Source organism: Marmota flaviventris, chromosome 4 (genome assembly GCF_047511675.1).
Source record: "Marmota flaviventris isolate mMarFla1 chromosome 4, mMarFla1.hap1, whole genome shotgun sequence".
NCBI lineage: Eukaryota > Metazoa > Chordata > Mammalia > Rodentia > Sciuridae > Marmota > Marmota flaviventris.
This window is the reverse complement of record NC_092501.1, coordinates 75,342,198-75,357,770: the sequence shown is the minus strand read 5'-3', so window position 1 is coordinate 75,357,770 and position 15,573 is coordinate 75,342,198. Positions and strand designations below refer to the sequence as shown.

General features: G+C 45.2%; 2 protein-coding genes across 3 annotated transcripts in view; both read right to left on the bottom strand.

Moving 5' to 3' along the window:
* The window catches only part of Arhgap22 (Rho GTPase activating protein 22), a 157,866-nt gene that overhangs the window by 84,129 nt on the left and 58,164 nt on the right, over positions 1 to 15,573 (bottom strand). For both annotated transcript variants that reach the window (XM_071611282.1, XM_027947938.3), the window contains exon 3: positions 14,938 to 15,025. In XM_071611282.1, coding sequence (XP_071467383.1) covers positions 14,938 to 15,025 — 88 coding nt within the window. The remainder of the gene's footprint in view (positions 1 to 14,937; positions 15,026 to 15,573) is intronic.
* On the bottom strand, positions 10,971 to 12,511 carry LOC114102467 (neugrin-like). The gene is made up of 2 exons (XM_027947939.3): positions 12,335 to 12,511; positions 10,971 to 11,920 (listed from the first exon to the last, which is right to left on the bottom strand). Exons 1-2 carry the CDS (start codon positions 12,496 to 12,498, stop codon positions 11,203 to 11,205), a joined length of 882 nt encoding a protein of 293 aa, XP_027803740.3. The 5' UTR covers positions 12,499 to 12,511; the 3' UTR covers positions 10,971 to 11,202.

The following is a 15,573-nucleotide window of genomic DNA, read 5'->3' as shown; positions in this document are numbered from 1 at the left end:
CCACCATTAGCCGGTGAGGGACTCACTCTGGTGTCTGCAAAGTCACGATATTTAGGTAAACTGTCACATAGCATGTTTGCAGATTTTCAAATAATGGCTCAATGTGTTTTCAGGTAAGTTCCTCTAAGAAACAATGGACCCAGCTATCAATTAACAGAATGTAACAAAATGTCCAAAATGTCACAAGATTCAGAAGTATATCTATTATACTTTTAAAGAGATAAGCAAATGGATCCATTGCTTTAAATTTAGAGGCATTTCATCTGAAAAGGCATCTAGAGGTTGAAAAAAAGCACATTGAGCATATTAGGTGCAATGGTTACTAACCTACTCTGTAAAATAAAGTTTATCTTTTCTCAATTTTGGAGATATTCTGCTGTAATAATTGCTAAACTTTATCGACTTCTTCATACAGGCTGTATATTATCCTAAAATATGGGGGCATAATGTTACAAAATCACTAGAGAATAAGTACTTAAAACATTAATTTTGAAGTAGTTGTAGTTTCACAAGAAATTGCAAAGAAATATACAGTGAGGTTCTGTGTACCAAACATGTTACCCTTCTGTGAACGCCCAGAAGGGTAACATGTTTGGTGACTAAAGCCACAATATTGAAGCCAGGAAACTGATCCTGATTCCATCTTCAGAGCCAATGCAATGTCACCAATTCTACATGGACTTGTGCACACATGTAGCTGCACACAACTTTAGCCCATGTGTAGCCTCATGCAACCATCACGCTGTCAAGATACTTAAACCCCTTCAAGGCTCCCTTGCAGGCCCAACCTCTTCATACCCATTCTAACCTAAAGTTTAGACACTGTCATTATTCTCATTGTGCATGTGAGAAAATGGGCACAGAGAAGTTAGCAACTAACTCAAGGCCTCAGAGCTAGTAACTCCTGGGTCTGGCTTTCAAACCCTTTTATCAGTGAGAGATTTATTGGAGACCTACTAGAGGAAGTGGGGATGGAATCTGGAAAGGCTTCCTGGAGCCACCAATCATTAAACTTGGCCTTGAAGGGAGAAAACAGAACACTTAGTGGGGAGGGCTGAATATAGAACCCACTGGAGAAGAGCAGAGGGCTGGGAAAGCTGTGCTCCCCGCAGGACCAAATCCAGGGGACCACAGCTGTTAGCCTGGGTTTCAGGGAACTCACAGCAATCCTGCCATCTTATCTCCTTGAGCTTCTCTCCTGGAGGTCCCCGTACATTGCCCAGCAACCTGGCAGTCATCCTGGACTCCACCTCTAGCCTCAGGTCCCCCATGGCGTCTGACAAATGATCACTCTGTGCCTCAGTTTCCACACTATAGAACCCCCGTGTAATGGCTACTCATTACAGCGTCAGGAAATTATTGTAGACACAATACAGAGTCCTGTCAATATTCAGCATCTGCTGCTCATTAGAGAAGTCCCCTCCAAATGGCTCCCTGCCCCCATTGCCCTACACCCAATCTGGCCTTCTTATTGTCAAGAAGTGTAATCACACAGACATTTCTCTGAAGAAGAAATAGGAATGGCCAACAAATACATGAACAAATGTTTACATCTCTAGCAATCAGGGAAATGCAAATCAAAACTATGCTGAGAGTTTATCTCCAGTTAGAAGGGCAATCATTGAGAATACAATAATAATAAATGCTAATGAGGATGTGAGGAAAAAGGTACACGTACACATTGTTGGTGGGATTGCAAATTAGTGCGCCCACTCTGGAAATCAGGATGGAGATTCCTTAAAAGATTGGGAATGGAACTGCCACATAATCCAGCTATTCCACTCCTTGGTATTTATCCAAAAGAACTAAAACCAGCATATCATAGTGATACACACACATATCAATGGTTACAGCAGCATAACTCACAATAACCAAGTTATGGAACCAGTCCAGGTGCCTGTCAACAGGTGAATGTGTAAAGAAAATGTGGTATATATACACAAGGGACTTTCACTCAGTCATGAAGAATGAAAGCATGTCATTTGCTGGAACATCATGCTAAGTGAAATAAGCCAGACTCAGAAAATCAAGGGTTGAATGTTTCTCTCATATGTGGAAGCTAGAGCAAAATAAAGAATAAAAGCAGTGGGGGAGACCATGAAAGAGAAAGGAGATCAGTGAAGTAGAGGCAGGGGATTGAGAGGGAGGGATAAAGGATGGGAAAAGGAAGGAACTTGGGAATGAAATTCATTAAATTTTTCTATGTACATATATAAATATATCACAGTGAATTTCACTTTTTGTACATTTACAAAGCATTTTTTAAATATTTATTTAGTTGTAGATGAACACACAGTATTTTTATTTATTTTTATGTGGTGCTGAGGATTGAACCCAGTGCCTTGTGTATATGAGGCAAGCACTTTACCACTGAGCTATAGCTTGAGCCCATAAAGCATAAATTTTAAAAACAATGAATAAATAGAAGAAAGAACCTAGATTAGAGGAAGGGGAACTGCGGAGGCAGAGGGGAAGAGAAAGTACTGGGGATTGAAGTGGAGCAAATTATATTCCATACATGAATGATGATGTCAAAGTGAACCCTGCTGTTATGCATAACTCTAATGCACTAATAGATTTTTTTTTAAAAGAAGTGTGATTACACCTTTCTATCATTTAGAAAGGTGGCTCCTCATTGCCTAAGCCTGACAACCATGCCCTTGGTGATCTGAGTCCTGCTGACCCTTCCCCCTAATCCTGCCATTCCTCTCTGATGCTTCATGTACAGAGCCCCACCCTAGGACTCAGGGTTAGCCAGGTTAGCTCTTCAGAGCTCTTTTTCAGGCCAGGCAAAAGGCTGAAGTTACAGGTATGCAAGCCTGGAGTCCAGATCCACGTACCTATCCCACTGCAGGGGAAGACATGTCCTAGAGTTCCCAAGTACCATGGCAGTGCCCCCCACTTCCAGCAGACCAGGCTGTGAGGTTAGGAATAAGGCACACAGTCACACAGTGTTGTACTTTCAGGAAGCCAGGTTGGCTTATGCAGCAGCCTTTGGTGGAAATTAAAAGTGTTTTCTTTCTTCTTTTATTTTTTTCAATGAGTTAATCTTATTTTTAAAATTTTTTTTTGAGACAGGGTTTCACTAAGTTGCTTAGGGCCTCACTAAGTTACTGAGGCTGGCCTCAAATTTGCAATCCTCCTGCATCAGCCTCCTGAGTTACTGGAATTATAGGTGTGCACTAGCATGCTTGGCTAAAATTATTATTTTAAGCTATGTTTTTAATAGGCCCAGTAATTGTACATACTTATGGGGTGCAGAGTGACCTTTTAATTCTTGTATATAATGTAAAATGGCCAGATCCAAGTAATTGACATGCCCATCCCTTTGAACATATATTACTTCTTCATGTTGGGAATATTCAAAACCTCTCCTAGTTATTTTGAAATACACAATTAATTGTTGTCAACCATGGTTACCCTACTGTACTAAAGAATGTCAGAAGTTACTCCTCTTATCCAATTTCACCCTTGTAGCCATTCTTTCTCCACCCCTACCCTACACCCCTCCAAGCCTCCGGTAAACAATATTCCATTCTCTACTTCTTGGAGATCAACTTTTGAGCTTCCACATGTAAGTGAGAACATGCAATACTCGTCTTACTGTGCCTGGCTATTTCACTTAACATTATGATCTCTTGTTCCATCCATGTTGTCACAAATGACCAGATTTCATTCTTTCGCTGATTCGCCTTGATCAGGAGAAATAGCTACAGTTGAATCACCGGGTAGGGACCATGACCTTGACTTGCAAATGTAAGATTTATGTTTTCTTTTCTATCAAAGTTAAACCTGTAATGCAACACAGGCATGTTTACTGTAACTAAGTTTCACGTGTATAATGAAACCATCTTAATTTAGGAAACCAGGTACTCAGAATGGAGCCACTTTAAAAAATTCCCTAACAGATATCCAGGTACAACTATAGCTCTTTTCCATGCCCTCCCAATTTAAAATTAGCTAATTGTGTAGATTGTATCCCTGAACTCTTCCTTAATAGGGCGAGGAACAATGCTTCTTTAGGGCTAAATGTTGGCAGACTGCCTGCCCAGTGTGCTTGCTGCTGGATTCCTTTGGGGGCACACCCTTCTGTGCCGCAGTCTGGCTGGGCACAAATCATGAGCCACTCAAGCAGGAACAAACTTTATTTCTGAACTCCTCCGAATGCCACCCACCGGCCCTTCCAGGCACACCACACACCAACTGGAACTCCCTCCACCGGACCTTCACCAACCAACGGGAACTCCCCAGGAATCCCCGAGAGAACTCCAAAGTAGCGGGCGCCCGAGGCAGCAAGAGCTGCCCTATTACCGGACAGCAAAGGTCTATATACAACTGAATACACAGCTTAACTTCACCATCATCATCTCAATGGCTCGCTGGCGTCACTTCTCAACCACTCCCTTCTGGCAAAATGCCATGCGTCATCCCAACTCGGCTGTGGCCCTCAAAACTTATGCAGAAGTACAATTTTGCCTTGCTGATCCACTTCCAAGCCCAGGACTCTGGGGAGGCATCTCTGCAGCACATGCCGGAGCTTTACTCTCAGTAGGAAATACAGAGAATTGAAAGTCACTGGTCCAGATCCTCTCAATTAGTGAATGACAGGGCTTTAATGTGAATCTAGGTCTGTCTGACTCCAAAGCCTAGGCTGATGCCTGGAGCTGTTTCTTCTTCCCTCCCTTCCCACCTCTCATTCTGAGGGCTCTGATTGAGTACCACCTGGTCTATGCCAGGTAGCATCCTGTGTGCATTCCTCCCAGTTGGCCCTGAGCTACTCCATATGGCATCACTAGACACACAGGGCTGCTAAGCACCTGAATGTGGCTAGAAGCGTTATTTTAATTGAACTTCATTTATATTTATATTCAAAAGCTGACTTCAATTCAGTTATTGAAAGAGCTTTAAGTATATGCAGAGTAACTTGGATGTAAGCCTACTTTTTCAACCTCATACGAAATCTCAACACAGAGCAGATGCTTCCAATGAAAATTTAGTGCCTGAATTGAAAAATGCTCTAAGTGCAAAATACTCTTTGGATTTAGAATAAAAACACAAAAAAGTAAAATATTTCACTGGGGTCTGGGGGTGGAACTCAGTGGTAGAGCACATGTTAAGCAGGCATGAGTCCCTGGGTTTAATATTTAATTATACATTCACATGATAATATTTGGGATCTAGTGCATTAAATAAATATGTTGTTGAAATTAACACCACTTGTTTTCTTTTATTTTCTTTCTGTTAGGGTGGCTATTTACTAGAAAATCTAGTATGACAAGTGTGGCTTGTATTCTATTTCTATTGCTGTATATATATATGACTGCATGACCAATGTGATTCTGCCACCTGTACACTCAGAAAAATGAAAAAGTATACCCCATCTTATTCAAATATATGATATGTCAAGATTATTGTACTGTCATGTGTAACTAATTAAAACAAATTTAAAAAATAAAATAAAATAAATAATTAAAACAAATTTAAAAAATAAAATAAAATAAATAAATAAAAAAAAGAACACCTGCTCATGAATGTGATTGGGTCCAAGGAATCAGGCTTAGGTTCCTCCTCGAGGGCACCTCTTTCCAGGGACACCAGTGGGAGTTTTTCACATCGGGTCTTGTGTTTAGCTGGGAGAAGTGATCTTAAGACAAGAGGAGTCCAGATTGCAAGGCTGGGAAGTTAAGCAGACACTCTCGAATCTGCTGATTCTCCTATTCTCAGTGGTGGGAGTCGCTAGAGAACTTCTCAGCTAATTTCATTTCTGGTCATTACCCATGGTCTGGCAGGCCAGCTCAGCAAGGGGCAGCCTAGGGTAAGGCTGAGACGCAGGCTGACTGGTACCAGGTGCTGAGATAGGCCCATATCAACATCCCTCCCATTCAGGCAGAAGCTAATGCAATCAGGGATGCTCTGGACACGTCAGGCACATGTTATCAGTCTGCTTCTATAAAGTAATCTGGGCATGCTGACTCCCTTTCAAGGTCAGGCTTTAGTGATAGCAGGCAGCAGCCTTCTTATCTGTTTTAATACAGGTTGGATAAGGACAGGCAGCTGCAAGCTCAATGCTGGATGCCAGAGGGTGAGACTGAGAACTCAACCTCCCAGCACAGAACACTGACCCCAATGTCACTTCTGGATCCTGGACCCCTGAGCAGTCCTGCTGCCTGGCCTTTCCACACGCAGCTCTCCAGTTTCCTGTAATTTCCCTTGTGGCCCTCTAGCCTTCTGGTCAATTTCCCCTTGTCTGGAGTTAGTCATAGTTGGCTTCTGCTTCCTGCCCTTGGGGACCCTTAGGAGATATGTCCAGTGATGGAAAAGATGTGACAGTGTAAGCAGTTGCTTTTGAGAAAGACTTAGGGCTTCCATCCGAATCCTGCAGTCAACCCATCTGCCTTCCTTTGGCAGCACAGAAGAGGATATTTAGAAATAAGTTGAGATGCTTTATTGATTACTTAATCCAGATTACTTAATCCATGATCATCTCATGGGGACTGTCCTGTCCCAAGGTCTTAGCAACTCTTTTCATCCAGAATACTAATAGCAGGCCTCTCCACCTCTTGCCCCACCCCCCCACCCCTTCCCTTGCAGGTTTAGAGGAAGGCCTAAACTTGGCCTTGTGCCAGATGCCAGTATTGCCAAGAAACCCAAGAGCCTGGGAGGCCCACAGGATCAAGTCTGCAAACCTTAGACAGCTTTTGAAGGACAGGGAGGGGCAGGGTTTGCCAGGCAACTGCCCTGGTAGAGAAGAATCCCAGCGGGCAGAACATGCAGAGCCCTTGAGCCCCAGCCCCTTTGTGGGGCCTGGCTCCTTCAAGCATGACCTGGGAGCCAGCACTGAAGAGGGGCAGGGCTCCAGGATTAGAGCTGTTCAAGTTGCAGCTCCTATGCCAACTGGCTGTGGGATCCTAGCAAGTTAGTTGGTCTGTCAGAGTCACAGGAGCCTCATCTGATAAATGGGTTAGTAAAGGTTAGTCTTAGAAGTACAGTAAAAGTATCAATGTGGTGGTGCTCAGTCTTCATCTTTAGAAAGAACTCGATAAGTTCTGTGGCACCTCTGCATATCTTGATCTACAACCTCAGGAACTCATCAACTATCACATTTATTATGAAATCGTGTGAATTCCACCCCTGAGCCCCACTCTCCCAGGTCCCTATTGGGAAAGTGTGAGGGCTCCCTTTTCTTGTGACCAGGCTTAGGTGGGTCCTATAAAAGGATTAGGGGCCATTCTTGGTCCTGGTAGTCATCTGGTACCTTTGTTTGCAGGCACTTGAGACTCTCATTTCTCTGCCTTGTTTGGGTATCTGCCTGGGTCAGGACTTTGGTGCTTGGGGCCAGCTTCCTGGGATTTGTCACCTTCCTGAGTCATTGCCAGAGGTGGGGGTGACTGCTGGGGGGGGATGCCTCTCTCCTTTTCCTCTGCACATCATAATTATCTGGGAGAAGGGGAGAGGATGTACCTAGGGGATCACCTATCATGGAGGCAAATGGATCTGAGGCCTGGCTGGAACAAAGGAAAAAGGTGGAGAGATCAAAGCACAAAGCAACATCTCCACACATTATCCTGCTCTCTTCCACCCCCATGTTAATAATTATGTTCTTAAAATACTGGTTATAGCTTTCTTTGGGACCCCTACAGACCTCCTCTCACTCACTCCCTCTGTGATTTCTCCTCATTCCCTGTCTGAAGATTTTAAGTTCCCTGGTTTCTATGCCAGGGCCACCTCTCTACCTCTGCCCTACCACCAGCTCAGCAACCAGTATTTCAAAAACCTTCTGGGTGATTCTGAGGCTTGGGAAGGTTTGGGAACTGTACCCCTACTTCAGTCTCCTCCCACAGAAGACCACTTTCCATTCTGGCAATGAGCTTAGCCCCCTCTCCAAAACTTACTTTAAATTCAATTAACCATTTACTGAGCTCCTTGGATGCATGCAGTGCCTGTCTTCACCACACTCACACACTGATGCTTCTGCCTAAGATGTACTCATTCTCCCCCATCTCTCTTCTTCTTTGGCTTACTTAACCTTTGGGGAGCAGGGTCCTTATCATTCTATTCTAGAAGTCCTGTATGGTTCCCATATGTGTTAGAGTCTCTTCCTCTGGTTGCATACAATCTGTATATTTATGTTCTGCCTAGCACTTCTCATCCTGTGGGTCTGATTTCCTGTCCATGTGCTTGACCTTGTTAATTCTGTGAGAATAGAAACATGTCTCAATGACTCTTAGGTAACTAGCTCATTGAGCACTATGGCGGGACTACTGACTGCTCATTAAACCAAACTTGTTGGCCTCCTGGGCACAGCTGGACTACATTTCCCAGCATCCCTTGGGCTTAAGTAAGGCCATGTGACTTAGTTCTGTACAGTGGGCTTGGAGGAGATGATTAGTAAGCTTTGGGTGTCTGGACCAGTATACCTCCCTGGCATTCTGGCTGCTTAGCTTGGAGATAACCAAGATGCTCTTGTAAGCCACAGTTTTCAAATGGCAAAGACACAAGATAGGAAGACGCTTGGAGACCAGCTGCCTGCCAAACAGGAGCATTCATTATGACTATATGTAAAAGACAAATACATATACTGGTCAAGATCCTGTGATTTGAGGGTTGTCAAGAGCAGTTACCCTACCTAATATGAAGAAGCTAAACTCATTGGAGAATACATATGAAATGATTTTCTTTTCCCAATATTCTCCCTGACATTTTTCCACCTTTAAGTAGCAGCTCACTTGGAACTTTTACCCAGAGTCCAGAGTGTGTCTGTCACTCTTAGTTTATTCAAACAGTTTCATTCACATTTTTGACACTTGATTCTGTTCACTCAGGTCCATTCAAATCTTTCAGGAATATGAGTGGTAGTGGAGGGTGGGAGGGATTGCTTCTCCAGTCTTTCCCTGGACTAGGAAGGAGGCAGATGGGAAAGACAAACACCTCTTTGCTGACGTGGGCAAGGGTGCAGCATCTTCCCTGGTTGATGATGTGGGGAGAGGGGTGGGTGGACTAGGCGGCCTACCTGCATGAGGTACCCACCCAAAGCACTTCTCTAGGCACTGATAGTCTTCAGTGTGTTCCAGCCCAAATCCCAGCTGACTCCCTGGTGGTATCATCGTCCTCTTTACCCCACACCTGGAGAATTTTTGCAAGTTTGTAGCTCCATCTTATCCTCTCTTCTCCAGGCCAATGGTTCCACTCAGGAACCAAATGCTGAGGGACACCCATGTGCCTGGCCTCCCCTCTGCTGGGGCAATCTGCCAATTTGCTATCGTAGTCCAACTTGATTTTCACAAATCCTGTGTATAACTAACTATATAGGCAAGATACAAAAAGCCAGTCATCCCTTATGTCAGGCTCCTTTAAACTTTATAAGTGATATCCCTGCATGTTCTCATGGTTTCAGGGAGTGGACCCTTACCTCTGCCCAAAGTAATTGTTTCCATCTTTCTGCACTCTTTGTGTATTGACTAAGTGGAGGGTAGAGCCGTGGACCTCAGCCATCTGGATAAGAGAGGCAGCCTCACTGGAACTAAAGCCATTTGTAACACTGTTCTTCAGTGCCTTGCTCCATGGCTGGCCATGTGGGTTCTTAGATGATTTGAAATCAGGCGCAGACAGGCTGAAAGGTTGGAGATGGGAAGGAGGGCCTGCACTGTGGGTAATGGAATTGGCAGATCCCTCCACTAGATGGCACTAACAGTATAATTTTTCCCTCTTTTTTTTTTTTTTTGTCTCTTTAAAAATCTATTTAAGGGCTGGGGTTGTAGTCAGTGGTAGAGTTCTGACCTAGCATGCATGAGGCACTGGGTTCAATCCTCAGCACCACATAAAAATAAAGATATTGTATCCACCTAAAACTAAAAACTAAATATTAAAAAAAAACTATTTAAATTTTTATTATATATATTAATGGGATTTGTTGGTACATATTCACACACACACACACACACACATACAATATAATTTGGTCAATTTCATTCCAAAATATTGCCTCATGTTTTAAATTATATCTTGGAAAACCATCACTTTATACAGTTGAAGAGTGCAAACAGAACTATGACTTGAAATGTATGTAGTTAGTTTGATGCATATACTTGGAGTTCTTCCATATTTCCAAGAATTATCAAGATTTTTCTTCTCTTAAAGGGATGGGCATGCTTGGTGAGGAGTGAGGGACTTTCATGTGCCCCTGCCTGGCCTCTAATTTCCAGAACTCTGAGTCTAATGGGGGTGATCAAATCCTTCCTTCCTTTTCCTTTTCTGCCACTGATCCCCCAGCCCTGGACCTGGGCCTGGACTCTGAGCTTTGGCTCTCAGGTTTCTTTCTGTTCCTTTTAGTTCTCCATGTCCAGTGCCCACCACCCAGGCACCCTCAGAATTATCAGAGCAGTCCCATGGGTCCCCTAGCTACACAGACTACCCCTTGCCCACACATCCCATGGTTAATCTCTGTGCACATTTCCTAAGGAGCTGTACTCAATGCAGGGAGACCCAGGGACATGACCCCCTCAGGAACACTTCCTGCCCCTACGCCTAAGTAATTCTTCTCTTAGCAACTAAGCTGTTTATCTCGCTATGAGCTGGGAAGAAAATGTCTCCTGATTTCTTAAGGGCAGAGACTGTGCCCTGCCCACCTCAGGCCCCCTCCAGGTTGTCGGGGACACTCTCAGTCAGGGATAACTGAGTTGGATCAGTGAGTGGGCTTCTTGAGATTCTTTAGATTGTGGTTGAAGATGGGGTTACTCCAACAACAACAACAACAACATCTTCATCATCATCATCATCATCATTAATTTTCTTTTTTTTTTTTCAACACGAACTGCTACATTTTATTTTCGCACCAAAGGAAAATAAAAGAACCAATTTACTAAGCAGCTCAAAAACTGTTAGTGTTCAATGATCAAGAAGGAAATGAGGTCAGAAAGCAAACTTTTCACTTCCTCCCAAACATATTATTGCAAGTATCACAGAAACAATACTGATTTTCAACATACAGAAGTTAAGCAAAAAGGAGAATACTGAAGATACACAGGTCAGACTGGGAGCAGTGATCCAAGAAGCTTGAATAACCAAGCAGCTCTTTCTGTCCATATTCCAGGCTCATCAAATTCCTCCTATTTCAAAGTAGATATCCACATGCAGAAATCTTGGCAGCTCCAAATATATTAGTCTAGCTGTTTCACATGGCATCTCCACAATCCGGGCCACAACTCAAATTCTGTACAGGAAATTCCCATTGCTGTCAAAGAACTCCCGTCCCCTCTGCACTACTTTGCTGCTGAAGTTCTGGTTCCGTAGCTCCCCTGTCTTCAACATTTCCAGTTTCTCATCACTTGGCAATCCATTACTGTCAGTTCTTCTGGTGCCTACACAATCATTGGAGTATTTTTGCAGCTCTCTCTGATGACCTAAGGCTGCCGTGATAGGCTCAAAGCTTTCCTTCTTCAAGCCCTGGATTCCTTTATTCCTTCCCTTTTGTCTCAGTGCATTTGTACTGTGAGTTTTTGACTCTATCACTGTCAAAGCTGTGCTGTGAAGCTGACCTTCAGATGAGGCTTCATCCCCTGGCATCAGAAAAGAGTTTGATACAGAGTGGCCTGCAGCAAGTGGCTTCACGGTATCTCTAGAGCCCTGGAGCTGCCGGAGTGAGTGGGCAAACTCAGCTTTCTTAAGAACTTTTTGATCCTGCTTCAGTTTCTGTTCCAAAGTGGGTAAAAATTTACTTTTTAAAACCCTTCGGATAACATTGGTGCTGACATCAAAACCTTCAGCCAACCTGGGAACTGACCAGGACTCAGCAAATTCCTTATGTAAATACCGTATCTGCTCCATGGTTTCCCAGGTCAGAGTTCTGGGCGGGGCACCTGGCGCCTCCATTTGCCTCCGAATTTTCTGGAATCGAATTGCTTTTTTCTGTCGTTTCAGGGTGCTGGGGGAGAGAACCAATGGCAGAAGCCATGCGTGGAAGCAAGATGGGTGTTTGAAAAGTCTTGGGCTAAATCACCAACAGCCCAGCCCTCTTTTGTGTCAGTAAAGGCCACCGGGCCATGTTTGCCAGCTTAACGCCGCTCTGTACACCGACCCAAAAATCTAACACCTACAACAATAACTGCCCGTAAGCATGCTGAACTATCTAAAAGTGTAACGAAATATACGTCACTAGCGAAGGAACCTGTGGTCGCAAGGGAGCTGAACATCTGTCCCTACGCCGCTAACAACAGGTAAGAAGAAACTAGAGTCACAGTGGAGGCGGCTGGAGGACGCCCGGCGCTAAGGGGGCGCGGCTTGAAGCGCCGAGGCCCAAGGCCAGCTTCAGGCTGAGCGCCCGGAAAGGAGCTAGTACCTCTCGACCTCCTGCAACTCCCTCTCCTCTGGCTCCCAGTCGGAATCCGGGTCCGGCTCACGGCCCATAGGGCCTGAGCCCGCCAGCCCCCGGGTCGCGAACCCATAGCGAGCAACAGCAGTACGGACTCGGCCGCCCAGCAATAGGCTGAGGGTAACCGCCATGGCGAAGTAAACCAACCTCATCATTAATTTTCAGTACCAACAGAGCCCATAGCTGGAGCCACTGTGACTGTGGCAAAAGAAAGCTCACCATCTTAAGGTCAGGCTGACCAGGGAAGTTCCAGTCCCCCTTATCTTCAAGCTAGCTGTTTGATTTTAGGAGGTTCACTTAACATCTCTGGATTGCCATACTCTCATGCACCATGAAGGGAGGGGAGCTTCCCCAGCTGCAGTCAGAACCAGGCATTAGCCATGGGTGCAGCCTCACTGGTCCCCATTGGACCAGGCTGACAGGAAGCTCCAGAATCCAGAGCCCCTAAAGGTGGGGAGGAGAGTCACTCTAGGGTCCTGGGAAACACTGCTATTGTGTTTGCTGTAGCTGGATGGGCAGCACTCCACACAGGCAAACTTCCCTCCCTGCCCACCCCTGTCCTGCTGTCCCTAAGCAGCCATAGCAAACACCTATATCCACCCTAAGGCCTTCAGGAGTGGCTATGTGTCCAAAGATAGGAGAGTAGAAATAGGCAACTCTGGGCATCTGTGTGAATCTGGTGTTTGTCAAGCTACCATTGTTGTGCTCAGAAAAAAGGGGCTCAGGGCATTCCTTCCTGTAACCAGGTCCCCAGACTGCCCAGCTCAGATAGGGAAGATGAAAGATCCTGTAGGAGGCCTCAGGGGGTCAGCTGCCTATGTTGGACTCAAACTCCAGTGTGTGGCTTAAGAAGCCAAATGGCCTAAGTTCAAGGTTGCTATGCCTTCAATGTCCCCACCAAAACTCATGTTGAAACTTAATCCCCATTATGGGGGTTTAGAGATGATTGGGGTCCCGAAGGCTCTGCTTTCATAAATGGATGGAGCCATCTTTGGTTGACTGGGTTATCTGAGAGTGGTCTGCTATAAATGTCAGTTTGGCTCTGTTCTCTTGTGTGCACCCCTTTCACTATGTGATGCCCTATGTTGCAGAGAGTCCCCATAGCAAGAAGGACTTCACCATACGTGGCTCTTTGATCTTGAACTTCTCAGTCTCTTAAACTATGAGCTGAATATACACTTAGTCTTTGTTAATCACCCAGCCTGTAGAATTCAGTTATAGCAACAGAAAACTAAGTCAAAGCCCCAACTCTACTACGATCCAGTTGCATGTCATTGGGAAAGTGGCTTATTCTTTCTAATCCCCACTGTCTGTTTTTATAAAAGTTATCAAAACACCCCTTACCTTAGAGGGGTGTTTTGAATATTGTGGTAGGCAGGTATAATGGCCCACAAAGATATTCATGACCTGATCCCTGGAAACTTGTGAATAAGTTACCTTATATGAGCTTGGGTTGCTTACTCCTGCTCCTGATGGGCTGCAGCTTGCTGTCCTGAGCCTAGGCTGATCCATCCCCTCAGTATACAGACAATAGCCAGATCATTCCATCAGAGTGGTTGGGGTGGCTGTGCTGCTCTGTGACTGTAAACTTGCTGGCTCAGAGAGCCCCAGGGAGGCCACTGCTTACTTGCTACTTCCCAGTCCTCTGCCCAGACTCCTTCACACTCACTCTTCCCATCATGCTGGTGGCCTCTTTCCTCAAGCATATGCAACCGTTGCTGAAGGCCATCTCTGTTTGCAGGTAGTTTGGTCCATGCATGGGGCAGGAGAAGGGTGCAATCTATAGGATGCAGCTCTCAATGGTTGGCTGGTATGTCCCTAGTCTCCCATTCCTTGGGCAAGACACTTCTGAGGCCTGCCTTGCACCATCTCAGGAGTCACTGGACTGAGTGGGGTGCCCAAGTAGCAATCTGCTCCTTAACATACCCCAACTGGCTCCCTCCCTTCCCTGTCCCTTTCCCCATGCTTTCTGGGGATACCTTCAGAATAAACTGCTCAGATCTTTGTCTTAGGCTCTGCTTCTGATGGAGGCCAGGCTAAATAAAACCCTGCCCAGCTGCAAAACCAGAGAGCCTCATCTGCCAGACACTTTGACTTAGTTCAGTAACAACCACACTGTAAAACTTAGAGCTTCAAAGAATGGTTTTATAACTCTTAATGGGATAACAGTTCTTTGACCTAAATTATTTACCTTCCTTCCCATACATCCTAGTTCTGTTTTGGGATTCATGATAAGTCTTATTTTAACCCTCTAAATCTGTACTAGCATTAGACTCTGGATTTCCTTACCCTTGGACCTTCACCCTAGGATGACTAGTTTCTTTCTCTGCATTTATCATCAATTTAAAAATACACATATTCCTCTCACCCAAAAGCTAATTATCCAATCACCTTAGTGGATTGTCTAATTCCTTCCCAATGTGCACTGTTCTTTAGACCCACATCTCTGAATTGTGCTTGGAGAGAGTGCTGAAATTCCTTCAAAGAGCCACAACATGGGGATCTGCGCTTCCCAAGCAGGGGACACGGTGACACCCCCATCAGGGCCAGCACAGGGTGCTCAATCCTACCTGGGCTGATCTCAAAGAGGTGTTTTCCCGGGTCCTCAGGGCCAGGAAGAAGTTCAGTCACCTGGGTCCCTTGTAGAGAAATAAATCCCTAAAATGGAGACAAACACAAACACAGGAAGCATGAAATGGCCGGAAATTGTCATCATGATCCCTGAAGAGAGGAGGGTAGAAGTCAAGTCCTTTAGGGTCTAGCAGGGAAATGGGGTGCCAAAGAGAAGCAAGTGCCTCCTCTCCATAACAGGGCGCCAGGCACAGAGGGGGCCCCTGCACAGGGCTCTCAGGTGGAGTAGGGTGGGCACTATTGCCTGCACCCACAGGTGGAGGAGCTCTGCCTACAGGACGGCCTGACAGAAGGCAAGGAAAGACAAGTGTGAGCTGTCACCATTGCCCCTGCCAGGGGCCCATCTGTAGTCTGTCTAGGCCTGTAGTGGTGTAGGCGTTAAGAACTTCAGGGAGAGGAAGGCCAGCATCTGAGGCTTGGCTCTGAGGTGACACGGGGGCAGCATCATAGATCTGGGTGTATCTAGTTCCTCCATGTCCTGGCAGGGTGAAATTTCATTTCTTATCTTGGTTTTATTTATTCACTTAAATTAATTTTAATGTTTTATTTTTTGATTCTGGGGATGGAAACTAGAG